The following is a 16,111-nucleotide window of genomic DNA, read 5'->3' on the forward strand; positions in this document are numbered from 1 at the left end:
TTTTAGTTATCGGTTAAAATATGGAAACGGTAAAGCGGAAACATCGTCGGGCAACGTTTTTACAGAGCGTACGAAAGGAATACCCTCAATCAAAGTTGTGCGAAGTAGATCTTGTCACGATTGAAAGATTGTCGTACGCTATATGCGTATGATGTATGGCTACGGTACTGTGGCAGAGATTTATAAAACTGCCTTTCAAATATGAATCAAAGAAATGCTATTTCGCATCGTTAAATTCACGAAAACAACAAATGTATGCTTTTATAACGTTCTGAAGTTGAAATGCTCGTTTGTAATTCCGTTCCACTAACAAAGCTACTTTAGTTTTTGCGCGTTTTTCCAATAAATACGTTTTACGAACATTCAGCCCATGAATCGATCATTACTTCCATCTAAACAGCTCTACTTTACGCAAACAAGTACGATGATCGTAATTCATCTCAATTTGAAAATCTTTACGAACCAATCTATCGACTCGTTTCTTACCGACAATGTTCCCCATATGTTTTAAAATTAATACAATCAACAAATCAATACGTACAGTTTCAAACGATACGAAACGTTTGCATGAAGAATATTTTTTAATATTCCTAATAACATTTTCCAAAACAAAACGAAAAATGTTTATAAATAAATGACCAAAGCAAAAAAGTTGGATAATTACCGCAAAGATAAACAACATAAATCACTTATTTGTAACATCGTACCCAAATTAAACGGTGAGCCGCGCACTAAATAATTACGTTATGCAAATCATCGAACATTCCGTTACTCGATGCCGAAACTAAGCTGAAACAGGTGGCGAAGCGCAACCGTGTTTCCAGCGTATTTACTTTTAGTAATTGTCATTAAACCGAAACTATTACACGTTACGGGGCGTTAAAAAGTGGGATTCGTGTTCCTGCCGATTACAGGCACACGGGTATCAAGCGTCGATCATTAAACACGCTTACCATTCGGTATTTTGGAACAAATGCCGAAGTGGTGCATCCAACTATCAAAGTGTTTCTCGAAATCATTCGCAAGGGAACGCAAAGCGTCGGGCTTTTATAGTTACGCAGCTCGCTGCGGCTGCTATAGGTACGGGGAAACGGAGAACGGGGAATTGGGTTGGCAGGCGTGGAACAGTCATTTCCGGCTCGTGCCGGAAGTCGGCCGTATTGCCTACCTTCGACAGTTGAGAATCGATATTCCAGGTTCGCTGCAGGCTGCCCACTGACAGAGGTATACGTATAACAGAAATAATAACTTGCTCACGTTCGCGTACACCGCGGCTCGACCATGCACTGCGGTCGCCGTTTAAGCGTAACATGGGAGAATCGGAAACACGCGCCCCTTTGCCAACTTCTCATTTTGGCAATTTCGTTTTCCTTCGAGAGTAGCGCTTTCGCGAGGAATGATAGAGCCTCGTTCACGGGATTGCCATTTCACATATTTTCAGTGAGCCGTATTGTATTCCAAAATGGCAGGGAATTGCGTAATTTCGATCGGATTCTTATGAAACCATCTCAATGATCGAGATTGCTGTAACTTGGTCGTAATAGTATTATTATGTACTTTGGTTTTTGGTGACAAGTAGAACTTGTTTCAAGCGGATTCTTACATCCATCTGTATATTTGTGGAAGTTGTTGAAATATGTTTGTCGTAGGGAGCAAGAGTGATTTTAAAGCGTCAGAATCTGAAAGAGGTTTTACGTGTTCAAACCTCTGCTTACCTCTGACACTGGAAAACTCGCGAAAGTTTTGGTTAGAAAGTTTGTAAAGTATATGCAGATACGTGGTTTTTTATGATTTAAGAAGGTCATTTTGGGAATATATTTCTAATATAATAAGAAGTTTCGCTAATGAAGAATTAAAGTTGTTCGTCGCAGAATTTCATTTTTTCAACTTCTGCTGGGCTCCATATTCTCTAATTTTCGCTGGCAGGATAATGCGGCCATCTATTCTAGAAATTCGCATATTGTAATTAAATTTTGGACATATTAATTATTAGTATAGAGAATATCGCACATAGAGACAGTATTATTTCTTGGTTAAAAATGGAGGAATGTTTCCAAGTTTGTCAAATAATTATGGTTACGCACTGTTATGGTCTGTACGTTTATAAGTTAAATTCAAAGAGAGAGAGAGAGAGAGAGAGAGAGACGGATATATAGACAGAATATACAAGATCTGAATTTTGTTTATCACGGCTTCATTTAAAATTCTTGTCTCTTTAATTAAATTTACTCACGATGAAAATATAATTCGCTTAGTTTAAATTTTCTGTGTGCCATTCTCATAAATGTAACTCGTTACGATATTACATACTGTACATCACATTTGTCTGCAGAGAATACAAAATAAGAGCATAATTCATAGAATGTTTCATGCTCCTTTCAAGATTTTCGCGTCCAGAGAAATTAGAAACATTATTTTAGAAAATTATAGAAATTATTCAAGCAACTCCGGGTCGCTTGAACTTAAGCAACTCCAATCCGAACACTGACTTTATCTTCTATTTTCCGTATTATGTAGCACGAAAATTATTAAATCTCGGTCAAGCGGAGAACGAATTGATGTGCAAAAATCCCAGATGGAAAGAAACTTTTTCAATATACGGATCTAATTGAAAAGCATGTCATAAGCACTTTAATTAAAAAGGACTTTAATTTCTCAAGCCGTTGAAATTTCCGAGAAAAAGGAATTCGTGGCAGATACGTATTTTCGTGTTCTAGTCTAATAACGTTTCGATTTTCTGATGGCTATTTAAAGAAGAAACGGGGATTCGTAGTGAGCCACGCGAGATCACGAACTGGAGATGAAGTTTACAACAAAATAGGGATCATCCAGCGTACAACTGCAGTGGGAGTAGCCGGCACGTTGTGCTACCGGTTTCCCCGGCGCGGCGTGACATTATTTAACATCAGCGTGGCTAATTGGAACAAACGGGTCTGGCTACCTGGACATGTTACGAAGACACTACCCTGGCACGATTACTCTATTAAATACCCAGAAGCATTTGTTACAGAAACCGAGTTTTAACGTAGCGGCTGCGTATATGCGTGCTCTTCCTATTGGATAACAATATCAGATTTGTCTTCGGTGAATTTAGTGTCACACGATACTGATACGTTTGTGTCTCGTTGCCTCTGTGAAAAAATCCTCTTTCACATCTCGCGTGTTACCTTTTTTATACACAAATAATATCAGAGGACCGGAGAATTAAAGAAGTGGATCATGGTATTCGTGAAATACATATATGATATCATGGAATACATACGAGTTACTTGTATTACTGGTACGTTGATATTAAAAATCGCTAGACATTCGAACGATTCGACGTTAAATATATAAAAAGAATTTTAATATCAAGAGTCGCAAGTTTGATAGTTTTAACAGGAAATAATGATAAATGCACTGGCAACTCTGTTAACTACTGGGAAACAAAAAGGCTTGGCTGACTTTCGCAACAAGTTGCAAAATTGTGTACTGAAGCGCAACGAAGATTCTAAGATTAACAGAATTAACGGGGTGAGATGCATCATAAATCCTTCCTACGGGCTTCCGAAGAAAAGCATGGTTCCATAGTGGTATTAAGCTTCGCATGAAAGCATCAAAGCCACATTAATTTCTCACCGTGGATACTTGCGTAACCAGTTAAAACCTCTAAATAACCTTTATTCTTTCCAGAAATGGTTACGAACGATATATCGCAAAATGTAATTATCATAAAACGAATAATCCTTGGAAGAATACAGATTGACATAAGAGAAGAGAACGTCTGCGAATCAATAGCCTAAATCGAAAAAGAGAAACAAGCGACCATCGTTTCTGGCTAAATCGGCTATGTTTTATACGCAATTTTCTTTCTCGATCTCTTCGTCTTTGCCTCAATCTACAAAATTCGAGTTTCTTCGACCGAGATAAGAAGTTATCCGGTAGTGGGCTGAGGACGAAGCTTTCCACCACTATTTCTTTTCCTTCTCGTTCTTGCTTTTTTTCGCTCTTTTTTCTTTATCTGCTGGCATAGCCAGGGAGCATCGCTCCTGGTAGGCGTGGAACTGCTTGGAGGCCGAGCGATGGCGGCAGCAAAAGGAGAGCGGTTTCCGGTGCCCTCGGTAACGAGTCATTTCCGACCCACTGTACTCGTCTCCTTCAGATCCTCTCCCATTCCATGCCGTCATTCCTATCGAGAGAGCCTGCAACCGGAATCACAGAACGCTTCGCGAATATTACCTGTTAAATGCTTTCTGCCCTCGCCCCTGTACTCACTGAAATCTCAGCGGTGCCTGGCGAATGGATAAAGAACAGGATAAGAAGCGTTTATACTGGAAATCAACGATGATTCACCTTTGTTTCGTGGAGATTATTACCCTGTATTGATATAGCTTGATGAGTTTTTACGTTGGATAAATGAAAGAAGAAATTAAAGAGGAATTCTCTGTTTGTGTCTCGGTTATTAATATACGAAGATTGGAGTGGTAATTGTTCGGGATGTATTTATGAAATTTGTTAATAGGTAGAATAAGATTCGCGAAATTATTTGAACGTTTATATTATACTTGTATTAAAGACGTTGAAAGATATTCGCGTGATAGAATCTGAAAAAAGATCGTAACTTTATTTTGGATACATATTGATTCATCCGTTTACTTTAATTTGATGTATGTAATTGTTAAGTTGATTATTTAAAGTTATGACAATCGTAATAGGATACAATATCAGATCACGATACGGAAATGTATAGCCATGGAGCAGTAAAATTAAAATAAATTGTTCTTATCAAGGAACATAAGGAATGTCGTTTCACTGTGCCGCGTGTGGAGTATACGTAAAGTATGTGCATGTATATCTAAATTCTGTTGCGAGATAGCAAAGTGGAATGGTAAAGGCAAAATGCTTTTCAAGTATTATGAGTTAAATGCCATTCCGTTGTTTTCCTCGGCCGAGGGAAATCTTTTGCTGTTGAGAACAGAAAGATCTTGAGAAGCTTGCAATCAGCCGCCAAAGGTATCTCTGAATACTTTCAACCTATTGCGTTCGTCTCATATTCAACTATGGTTAACGAGATTATCAAGACATTATGCATAGAAATCGTTTTTCCCTTGCCACATTATGATAATAATAGGATGGTAACAACACAGATTGGACCACGTCATAATCAATTAACGGTAGGACAATAATGGATAAAGTTAGTACATTGACAGAACACTGCAAGTTATAGTGGAGGAATATTTCAGTGGTATCTCGGCTACGTTTAGACATTAATATTCAAAGGTTGAAGCACGTAGACCTACGTGTCTAGCAATACAGCTAAGGCTGGACCAGCATGTAGCTCGCCAGCAGTGTCGTACCTATGAAAGTTAACAGAGGATGAAACGATTTATAATTTTCATGCATAAGATACGATACTACGTGTTGTATAGCCGTGAAATTAAAAGTGCTAGAAAAATATATAAAATCCTGGGATTTGTTTACTGTTGGCGAAATGAACGTTCTAATTATTTGTATTAATCTTTTTCGTGTATTTGTGGACTTTATGAAAATATTGTTAACTTTAATATCATTTCGCGATGAATACGATATCTATTTGAATATCAAATAGATAATTAAGATAAAAATTTCATGAATACTTGTAAAGCAGAGAGAGGACCGCGACAGACAAATGCCAGTAGAAACAGATGGTACTATCCAGCCTTAAGAATAGTACGCACTAAACTCTAGCTATAACGTTACTCGAGGGATCTCGTAAGTCCTGTTGGTTAAGTATTCAAGAAAAGTTCACAAACGGCTATGCAAAACAGTTGAAACTGTGAAATGGAGGGCGATATCTCGAATCGTCGAAATGAAAAATCTACTTTTTAAGTGCACAAGTTAGTCGTGGAATTTATTCGTAGAACGTCCACGTTCCCTTACGAGTATGGATGAGAGTTGATTAAAATAGTTTCGAAAATATTTTAAACTAAAATTAATAGCTTTATATGTCTTTTAAAATTATAAATGATTTTAGTTTAATTGTACTATAGAAAAAGACGAATTTATGGTAAAATAATTCCATTGAAAAAGAAAATACTCGGACAGAAACGTTTGGTGCTGCGGCATTTATCGCTCTGGAAATAGTGTCGATTGATCGTATCTTTGAAAAGTTATTAGCGAAAAATGAAAAATAAACTGATGGTGTGACGACAAAACGGAAACTCGTATTCATTTGAATTAGATACCTACCTCTAGTAGATGATATCGAAAATTCGTTTTCATTTTATTATCTTTGTACATTCGCTCGGCTATATTTTGAAATTTTTAATTTAGTTTACGATATAATGTGATTAAAACACGATAAAGCCATCCAAACGATGCGTGATATTTTAACACAATTTCGATTTCATATTTATTCGTTTCATTATTATTTATTTTAATCTTAGCTTTCATACGGTTTAACTCGATGTATTATCGATATCTGCTGTCGCCAATAATATTGAAGTTTTATTTTATTATTGTAAACGTGCATGGTGAACAGTCACGCAGAGAAACGTCGAGAAAGCCCATAGGACACTGAGAGTGTTTGTCGACAGGTAGAGAAGTTAGGAATACGTGATACCCAAGAGGGACAGAATCTAGAAGTTAGTTCTCACGTCAAGCAACTGCGGATGTTTAAAGATTAAATAGCTATACATTTTGTTAATTACTTTGATACTTCACGTCTTTGTATTTTAATTAATATATTTAAACGTATCAATTTTTAAATGCAAAGAATATTCCAGACAATCGATTAAAATGAGATTAGGTAATATATTCCATTCTCTCATTTGTAGATTCTTTAATCATAGCATAGCATAGCATATCTTGAAAAGAAGATATTATCACTTCTTAAGTAGAAAATCCTTTCACAGAGGTTAACAAGGTTTGTAGAAATACGGGTTAAAAGAAACTGTAGGTCTTCGTGTTACAGGAGTGATTCAATTTTCTTCCGAAGAAGCTAGCTAATTCGCATTGTTCGAGGGAAATTAGTTTCTCCTGAGAACTTAGAATTGAATACTAACCAACATAGTCCAATGCGCGATACAGTGGTCATTTTATTTTATTTTTATTCCAACGAAGAAAATTAAGTTTCTTTGGAACTCCCCTATTTTATCGTAGATGATCAATTTCTCTTAAGTTACTATATAATTAATTTTCGCGAACCATTTACTCAACGAAATTATAATATAAGGTATCTTTTCAGAGTTTCAGTGGTATTTTCTGCGAAACGTATAACGCTGTTCCTTGGAAATTTTTTCGCTTTACCTAATAAGCAACTACGGCATATACGTAACTATTTTATTTTCCCCTTTATCCTTTGATACGGTTCAGAGCTTAGGGAAAAGCTCGAACGACGCTGAATTAGATTCCCTTAAATACAATTTTGTTCGTTGGAGTACTTCGGTGTACTTTCAAAGAAGGTCCCAAACAATTTTCCGGTTTCACGGTGCTTCCTTTCACCGGGAGTTTTTTTCAATTTCCGTTATCGTTTCCCACTGTCGTATCTATTTCTATATCACTTTTCAAACACGATGCGAATAGTATAAGCGGATCGGTCGTTACAATTCGCTCGCGAATTCTCCAAAGTGTGTGGTAATGCTTTCCCACAGAATTGAGGTTGGCTTAAAAGGGCTTTAAGAATAAAAAGACAAACGGAATGGAAAGTATACTCTGAAATACTATGGAAAGAAATTGCGTAGTAATAATTTTGAGTATTTTACTCGTTTTTCTTTTCTCTTTCTCTCTCTCTCTTTTTTTTTTTTTTTTAACAGATAGCTGAAGCTTTCATTCACACGTACATTTGATCTATTCCGAGCTGGTATGTCCGGCTGGTCAATGCAATGGCAAGTGCTGAGTCAACATTTTCTTTAGTGCCTCTGTTACTATCGATGCTATCGCGAATTTTCCAAAATTTCCACTGTCATTCGTCACCTTTCGCATCCTGGATATCGTCCCATGTTATTCTACTCTTGATAATATATTTTTCAAGTCCACTATGATTCTATATTGTAACAAGATATCGTCAAGTATATATTCTAAGTGTATGATTTTGAGATTTTTGGCACTATTTCTTTTTTAAAAGAAGTAAAATCACATCGCGACAGTTTTGCCACCGATCTATTTCCAAGTCAATCTTCGTAACTCTGCTGTTTTTCTCAACTTCGTAAGTAGATAACGAATTAAGCTGATTCCGGCAATTATAAGGAATGTCGTATCTTGTTTATGGAAGCAACGATAAAGATTAGCATAATATTACCCCCTCAAGTATTACGGATTTTACTAATGCTGAAATATATTTCTCGACTTATTCCCAAGTTTATATTTGTTCATTGTTTAGCACGCGAATGGGTGCAGCGAGTAATTGAATTATTAGCCTTGATTTATTAGCCTTCGTATATAAAAATAAACGTTAACAAATAAGCACAGAATGTTTCCTCGTTGAAAATCAAATATTTCATTACAAAGGAGATAAAAATGGAAAATAATAATTGGCCAGAAGGATGAAACAAAGTTACAAATAAATCTCCAATGGATACATAACCATAAGCTTGATCGAAGCTGAGTGTTTACAATTGTATCGTGAGGTATAGAACTTCGTTAAAGCTACTTACTTATAGCAACGCAGACTCTCCACAGACCACTGTACGTAACTTTGCTGTCAGGCTCCACAGAAGCATTCGATGAAGTTTTCGGTAGTTTCTCTTCCGTCAAAAGCCACTCTCCTGTACTGATAGCGACGGTGACGACTACCAACGACAGCATCGCAGAAAGACCGGAAGCAATACCGAGACCACTACCACCGGCGTTATTGGCGTTAGTACCAACTACAACACTGCCACCAGATGCACCAGTAACAACACCCCCAGCACCAGCACTTGAAGAACCGGCACTGCCGAGGTTGTCGCAACACCAACAACAACAAGACATCACCACGTGACTCCCTTTTGTCATGGGGGCATCCCAGCACCAGCAATCAAAGCTTTTTGGTACGTTTCGTTTTGATATTTTAATCTCTTCTTTTCTCTTGTGTTTTGTCTCAAGGATTCGTTTGGATCGATTTGATCACGACGATGACGATAGAACTTGATGATGTATTTATTTCTAAAATTTTTCTCACTAGATTTTGCCTCCTTGTTTTAATATTTTTCTGTGTGCGTGTGTGTGTGTGTTTTTAAATGTTAAATTTAAAACTCTTGGTTATTAATCATAATCGATATGTCAGAACTTAATGGCGCTTCTGGTCACTTTATTATTACACTTCATAACGTTATTTTAATGGTATATATCTTTGGAGTAAAAATCTTCCGAGTTGAAGCACTTTAAATCGCTTCGTGAGTATCCGAAGGACTGTACTTCGGTTATAAGTTTTATTATTAGATATTTACAAATATTAAAATCACAGTCCTGTTCTTTAACGATTTAGAAATTTCATAATGTTTTCGTCATGTTAAGAATTTTTCTTTTGTCACTCGAAAGATCGCCTTTATTTAAAAATATTCTTCAAGAAAATCTGGCTGGCGACTAAGAAACTTGTGAAAATCCGGTTTTGACGGAAAGACAAATTATTGTTCTCTCCTTTATTTCAAGGTTCCCCTTTATACATCGTTATTCTCAAAGTTATGTGCGAAAGTTCGTGACGAAGCCGATATTGGAAATCGGTTGGCACTGGATTCGTCCGTTAACACTTTTCATCGATAATGCAGTGGAAGTAACGGCAATAACTTATTTCCACCCGAGTCTTATCGCATGTATCTCCAATCGAAAGTTTTCTTCTGCCGTTTCTTGTTCTATCTCCTTTATTTAAAAAAATCACGCCCGTTTGCGAAATTACAGTAATTGCAAAAAATAGCCTAAACAGTAGCAAATTCTTGATAAAACATTTCCAAAGCGAACTGATTAAAAAGTCATCTATCAGACGATGACAAACCACTCTTTGTTCGATAAATTTTTATCGAATAAACATTTTCGCCTACAATTTATGATGAATGGTATAATTTATCGAGAGAGAGATTTGCAACATTTTCATACTGTTTTCCCAAGGCTTTGGAATAAACACTTCATCGTTGAAGGGAAGGCAATGGATGTTGACGCGTAATTTTTCATTCGGTGCTCGAAGGGAGCTCGACGTGATAGTTTCAGCGCTGTGTACGCGTAGTGATGAATAGTTATGGGCTGAATTTGAAGTATTGCGTTACACGCCGGCGTCAAGGAGTATTCTTCATTTGTTACAAACACTTTGATCGCTGTATCCTAGATAGATTTAAGGAAGACTCGAAGACTGTTCCGTGGAGGATCGTACCCTTCGGCCGTCGTGCAAACTTAGGAGTTTGCAGTTTGCAGTTCGAAGTTCGTCAAGGTGCCCACCAGTCGTCCTTTCCCAAACTCTGCAACAGAAAGGGTCGGTCTGCAGCTAAGATTTATGAGCTACGTGTGAAGCTGTTGAACGAAACATTTCTAGAATTTAGGGCGTATTACCGAAATTCATAAATCTTCTGAGCTAGCGACAACTACGTACGAACTCTGAAATTTAAGTCAAACTTTCCTGCTTTATTGGATCATATCGAACGCAGAGAAAATACGAGAGACGTAGACAGCACTGTTAGAACAGAAACCTTTCTACATCTTTAATCCATCATCCGGGTATGCTGAGTTTTCTTTGATATTCCGCGCACGAAACAAGCAGTATAAAAGATTGTTTGACATGTTTCCAATGCTTCGAAGATTTTGTAGGAAATTCCTGAATCTTCTGGTAGTCAGTAACGAAGTTAACGCGAATATCCTTTTCATTATCGTACAATGAAATTTGTTGCATTGTACATTTATGTATCGTTAGTATTGAATAAATTACAAATCTATTGACATTTACAGTTTGGTCTATTGCATATATTTGGCCAATTGCATATATTGATTTCATCTGACTTTAATTGGTGGAAATAATGATTCCCATAGTCCGTGAAAAGACTCGAATCTACCGCACGATATTTCACAGGCGGCGATACAAAAGGCATAGATTATAGATGATTAAGCAGAAGCATGGACGAAAATCCGCAGCGAAACATGCAAGAACCGGTGATGGAAGCCGCAAGATAGTCAAGTGTCGAAGCCTCGTTGGATTATCATGCCCTCTTGAGTTAGTCGACTCGGCAATGCTCGAGGATCCTCGACGAGGCATATCCCAGTTTCCAAGCAAGAAAAAGAGGCCGAACGAGAATGAAAAAGAGATGCGAAAAAAGTAACCCGCCACCCTTACGCATCTTGTTAATCCTTTAATCGTAATTGAATCGACGTTTCGGTCTTTTGCCGGGGCCACGAACAGAAATTGAACTTTTAAGCCGCTACTCGTATAAATTTCATGGAGTTCCTATTAGCGTAATCTGTGAACTCGCCACGGCGAGCCTCATCGAAGGCCCTTTGGATCGCGACTTTTCATTGGGCGTAACCCTCCCATCGTTACCCTCTTTTTAACCTGGTGCCTTATCCCATGAGGATTATCGAAGCTCAGACGAGCCCGGATCTTTCGATTCGACAGCGGCAGAAAACGATCGAAACAAAAGAAAAGATCCTTGGATTAATGTACATTGAAAACCCAACATCCGAGATAGTTACGATCCCTCGATTCGAATCCCTGAAGTCTTGATCCTTTCCTTTGATGGACGATATTTAATCCTCTGATATTATCGAGTGATAGCTCATAAGAGTGACTAGAGTAGATTGGCTTAAACTAATTTAATTGGTTAAATTAATCGAGTTGCTTAACTTTAAGCCAGTTATTTACTCAAGTGTTCATACAAGTCAACGTACTTGACTTGACTTGCTGTTGTTGGAAAATTTAAATAAACATTTTAAGAAATGATACCGGAGTGTTCATATCGAGGAGAGAAATTTGGAACGGTTTGATAAAAATTTGAAAAAACGTAACGTCTTTATATTTATGCAACAATCGTCAAATTTATACAAGACGCACGGACGAGAATTAAAAATCACTGTTTTATTCCTGACGTTTCCCACGTTCGAAAAAGCTGCTGTCACTCGTCCTCGTTCAATACATTTAATTGAAAATGATGGGGCCGCACCTGCTTTACTTCTCGGTTGTTTGAACGTGAGTTCCATGCCTTCCACGAATATAGCGCACAGAGATGACAAAATTCAGCCATTTGGATGGAAACTCGCGCCTCCCTGTAATTTCGTTTTAGAATTATTTGGTCCCGGGAAAACTTCCAAAGTAGCGTTCGCAGGTGTGGCTCGGGGCGATGTGCAGTTACGCGGGTGTCTGCTCACGGGGTGCGAATGCACGTTGCGGTTTTATCGGGATATCGCGGTGTGGGGGCGGAGCAGTAGAAGTTCTGGTCTGGTTGCGCAGTTTCGCATCGTAACATGTGACTTCCAGTTTCTACTTTTCAAGTGGGTGCTCGATAGTTGAGTGGCTCTTCCAACTTACGAGGGTTGTTGCTAAGAGTCGGTTGCAAAACTTGATTGTGAAGTTCTTGCAAGGAAATATCAAGAGGTTCATCCTCTTACCACTTGAATCTTCTTTCGCCGATTCTCTTCACGCTCTGTGATTCGATTATTGGTTAACCGCACTGTTAATTGCACCGGATTCAGAAACGTAGATTTCATTTCGGGTTAGATTTAGAATTGAACTGCCTTCTCTGGTCCGATTGAATTATACGGGACGATGATGAATAATGCGCTAGGCAATTTTATGAACTGAAAGTTCGCCGAACAAAAGAGCTAACTTGCATGATTATTTAATTCGTTTTAACAATGAACATTTTTAGACGATTAAATTCGTAATGGTTGGGAAAAAGAGAAAGAATCGTAGATATTTGCACATTATAAATCTTCAGATATGAATAGAGGTAAATGTATCATTAGAGTAACATAATGAAAAACGTAAACCATTAATAAAACTGTTATCGTACCGAGCGAAATGGCGAGACTAGAAAATGGCAGCTCAACAGGTGATTAAAATATTAACGCGATTTTGTAGCTTAGTTACTGGCGCAAAAAGTGCAATTAATTTGCAGCAATAATATAGATTGGAATTTTTCGAGCTGTCTCTATCTGAGCAGCTATGGAAAATTCTGAATGTAATTCTGCGACAAAAAATTATGGAAATTATTTACAAGTAATCGGTTAAACGGTGCGCAACGTCGAATTAGAAATTCTTATATCTTCGTGAATCTTCATTTCCTTTTTTATTTGTAATTATTAGAACAGAGTTGGAACAAAAGCGCGAGAGCATCGCAGAGAGAACGTAGAACAAGTTTACAATATTGAAGGATTTACGAAGACGAACGTGTTTCTCGAAGATCACGTTGCTTTGTTTTATTTTCGTTACGTGTTTCTGTGAAAAAGAGAAACGTGGCATGTTTCTCTGAAACAACAGAATGTAGAAAACGAGAGAATATCGTGGTACATAAAATATGCTTCCATTTAGCGAAATATTAGAAATGTAACAGTTGTTCTCGGTTTAATTCAGAAAAAATTCTTCGATGAAAATTCCGATTAATAAACGGAGGAGGCAGTAGGCTTTTAAGTAACGTCGTTAAAACCCAATTACCAAGTTGTATCGATAACGTGTAATAAATGTGTCTGAAGAAGTTGCTGTTGAAATTTGTCACGTGTTTCTGGAAAGTTCTTTCCAAACTGGGTATCCTGGACGAGTTTCGCGCAACCTACTTTGCCGAAGAACATTTGGTCACACCGTAAGAAGCTTCTGTACTGTAATGCAACGCGGGAATGATTCAACTTCTTAATCTCAGCCGTTTGAGATGCAAATGCATCTTCTTTGCTCTCGTCACGTACTTTAAAGTGATCTTTCTCGAGCTGTTCTTTCGAGAGGATCACTCGCAAGTTCGAAATTACTAAGAAAGAAAAATCAACTTTACTTCGGGGCTCGGAGATTTTTATTCGCATGATGAACGTACACATTACGACGTGTGAAAAAATCTACAATCGCACTCTGATTTATGCGAAGATTATATCTATTTATTCCTTTTTAATTCCGAGTTTTACATCTACCGTTGCGTAGATTATCAGCGACGAAATTGACAGAATTTCGCGATTTTCTTTTGTGTAGGAGGACTTAAATTTTGTGGCAGAGGACAATGGAAGTATAATAATATCTTACAATAATTTACCATGTAGCTATTATAAATTCCAGCGGTACAAGAAATAATTGCAAAATAATTTCATTTATTCCGTATCTATGGCAACGCGAATAGAGAATATTTCCTCCCAGCCGCTCGATGGTTTATTTTTCCACAGGAACTGGTTCGAATCGATCGTAGTGCTGTGCAGAAAAGCTTCGTTAAGTACGGATAATGAAGCAACGATGAGGCGGAACTGCGCCAAACGCAAGCAGGGCTTGCTTACTCGCAAACCATGCGGCTAAAGAACAAGTAATCGTGCAGGCGGTATCATTGCAATCACGTCATTCGAATCTAATTGCAATTGGTTTTCCCATTACTCATTACGGTTACTGAAACAAGGCCATCGTCAGTCAGGAAAACGTTTTAACGTCGATCGTTCCGTAGAACCTAGTTTTTCCTGTCTTTTTTTTTTTAACCAATCTGCCATGTACTTGTGGTTACTTAACTCTGCAACGTAAACGTCGGTAATTTTCGCGATTAATAAAGCTTAACTGATGATAACTTTTAGATGGAAAATTTGCAGGAAATCTGCAGCTAAAACAGTGTTTCCAATGTTGGTTTCCGTATAAGGACTTAAATTTCGTCAAAACTTTAAATCTACGTCCCGTAATATACCCTATTAGCTCATGAATAAGAATGAAAGGTAAAAGTTTCGATGGAAGCGACGACGGTAAAGGACGAACAAGGAAGATAATCAAAGCGAAAATGTAGATAACAAGAATCGAAGATAAACTCAAACGAATGTTCTTTCGTCAGAACGCGACAGTTTGACTTTAGCATTGAAATTAAATTTCTTTGAACTCTCTTAGAGGAGGGAAAGTGAGTGAGTGAGTGAGTGAGTGAGTGAGTGAGTGAGTGAGTGAGAGAGAGAGAGAGAGAGAGACCCGTCGCATTCCGCAAATTTCCGTAGAGAGATAGTTGTGAGCAAGACTGAGCTTGGATTAAATAACGCATGAATGAAACTAAGGGAACGAAATAATTTAGACGAAGCTAAGATGGATCTTGGCTTTAGCGGTAGAATGATTCAAGAAATCTAACTTTTCTCCCTTCAACATAATTATAACTTCAACCAGAAATTCTCGAATACCGTACGTGTAATAATTAAAATGTGAAACGATATATTTACCGGATTATTGAAAATTTCGCGCTGAAATTTGCGTTAAACAAGGGATTTTCAGAGAGCCGCCAATAATGTTCTTTAATGTCATGCACGTATTTGCCTTTTATCAAATCACGTCTTTTAATTCAATGATGTTAATGCGTTTCTTGCACGAGATATTTGTTAGCTTTAGAAGTATATTACACGGGGTTTAAGAAACGATTCGATTTGTTTTTTCAGCACGAGTGCACCACAAGACCTGTGTATCGATTTCTCGTGAAATATGCACCCATTTAAACCTTCGGCTAGGAACACGCAATTAAAATGCAATTTTCCGTTCTATACTTTAAAACTTTACGTGATGCGAGAAAGTTCTAACGGTAGATGGATTTTATATCCATTAAAACGACGCTCGGCCCCGAGGCTAGTAAGAGTAATTCGCTCTTTTTATTTCATAATACGCCGTATAATATTTCGTATTTTAGGTTTCAGAACCGTGCGTCCTATCCTTCACGGCTAGGTTTTAATTAATCGGATTATAAGTAGCGTCAGCGAAATTGATTTTTGCTAAAAGAAGCTGAAAGCGCTCACCCACCACGTGCGGCCATTGACTGCCATCCCTTTGCTACTTTTCCCTCAACTGTCACAAAGACTAAAAGCGATTCACACAGTGATCTTTTCATTTCCTCTATTTTCCTTGGACATCTTCCATGTTAACAAAATGTTTTTACGGGAAACGATGGATAAATATATGATGAAAAAAGAAGAAATAAATAAATGAAAAAGGAATAAGTACATACCAGTATATAATTTTAACGATTACGTTTCATTTATTTGATTTATTTAACGTTTCATC

At 37.5% G+C, this 16,111-nt stretch overlaps 1 protein-coding gene across 2 annotated transcripts in view; it reads right to left on the minus strand.

Moving 5' to 3' along the window:
- The window catches only part of LOC132913451 (voltage-dependent calcium channel gamma-7 subunit), a 36,889-nt gene that overhangs the window by 9,857 nt on the left and 10,921 nt on the right, over positions 1-16,111 (minus strand). For both annotated transcript variants that reach the window (XM_060971823.1, XM_060971824.1), the window contains exon 2: positions 8,613-10,385. In XM_060971823.1, coding sequence (XP_060827806.1) covers positions 8,613-8,952 — 340 coding nt within the window. In that variant the 5' untranslated portion in view covers positions 8,953-10,385. The remainder of the gene's footprint in view (positions 1-8,612; positions 10,386-16,111) is intronic.

This window comes from Bombus pascuorum, chromosome 13 (assembly GCF_905332965.1).
Source record: "Bombus pascuorum chromosome 13, iyBomPasc1.1, whole genome shotgun sequence".
Lineage (NCBI taxonomy): Eukaryota > Metazoa > Arthropoda > Insecta > Hymenoptera > Apidae > Bombus > Bombus pascuorum.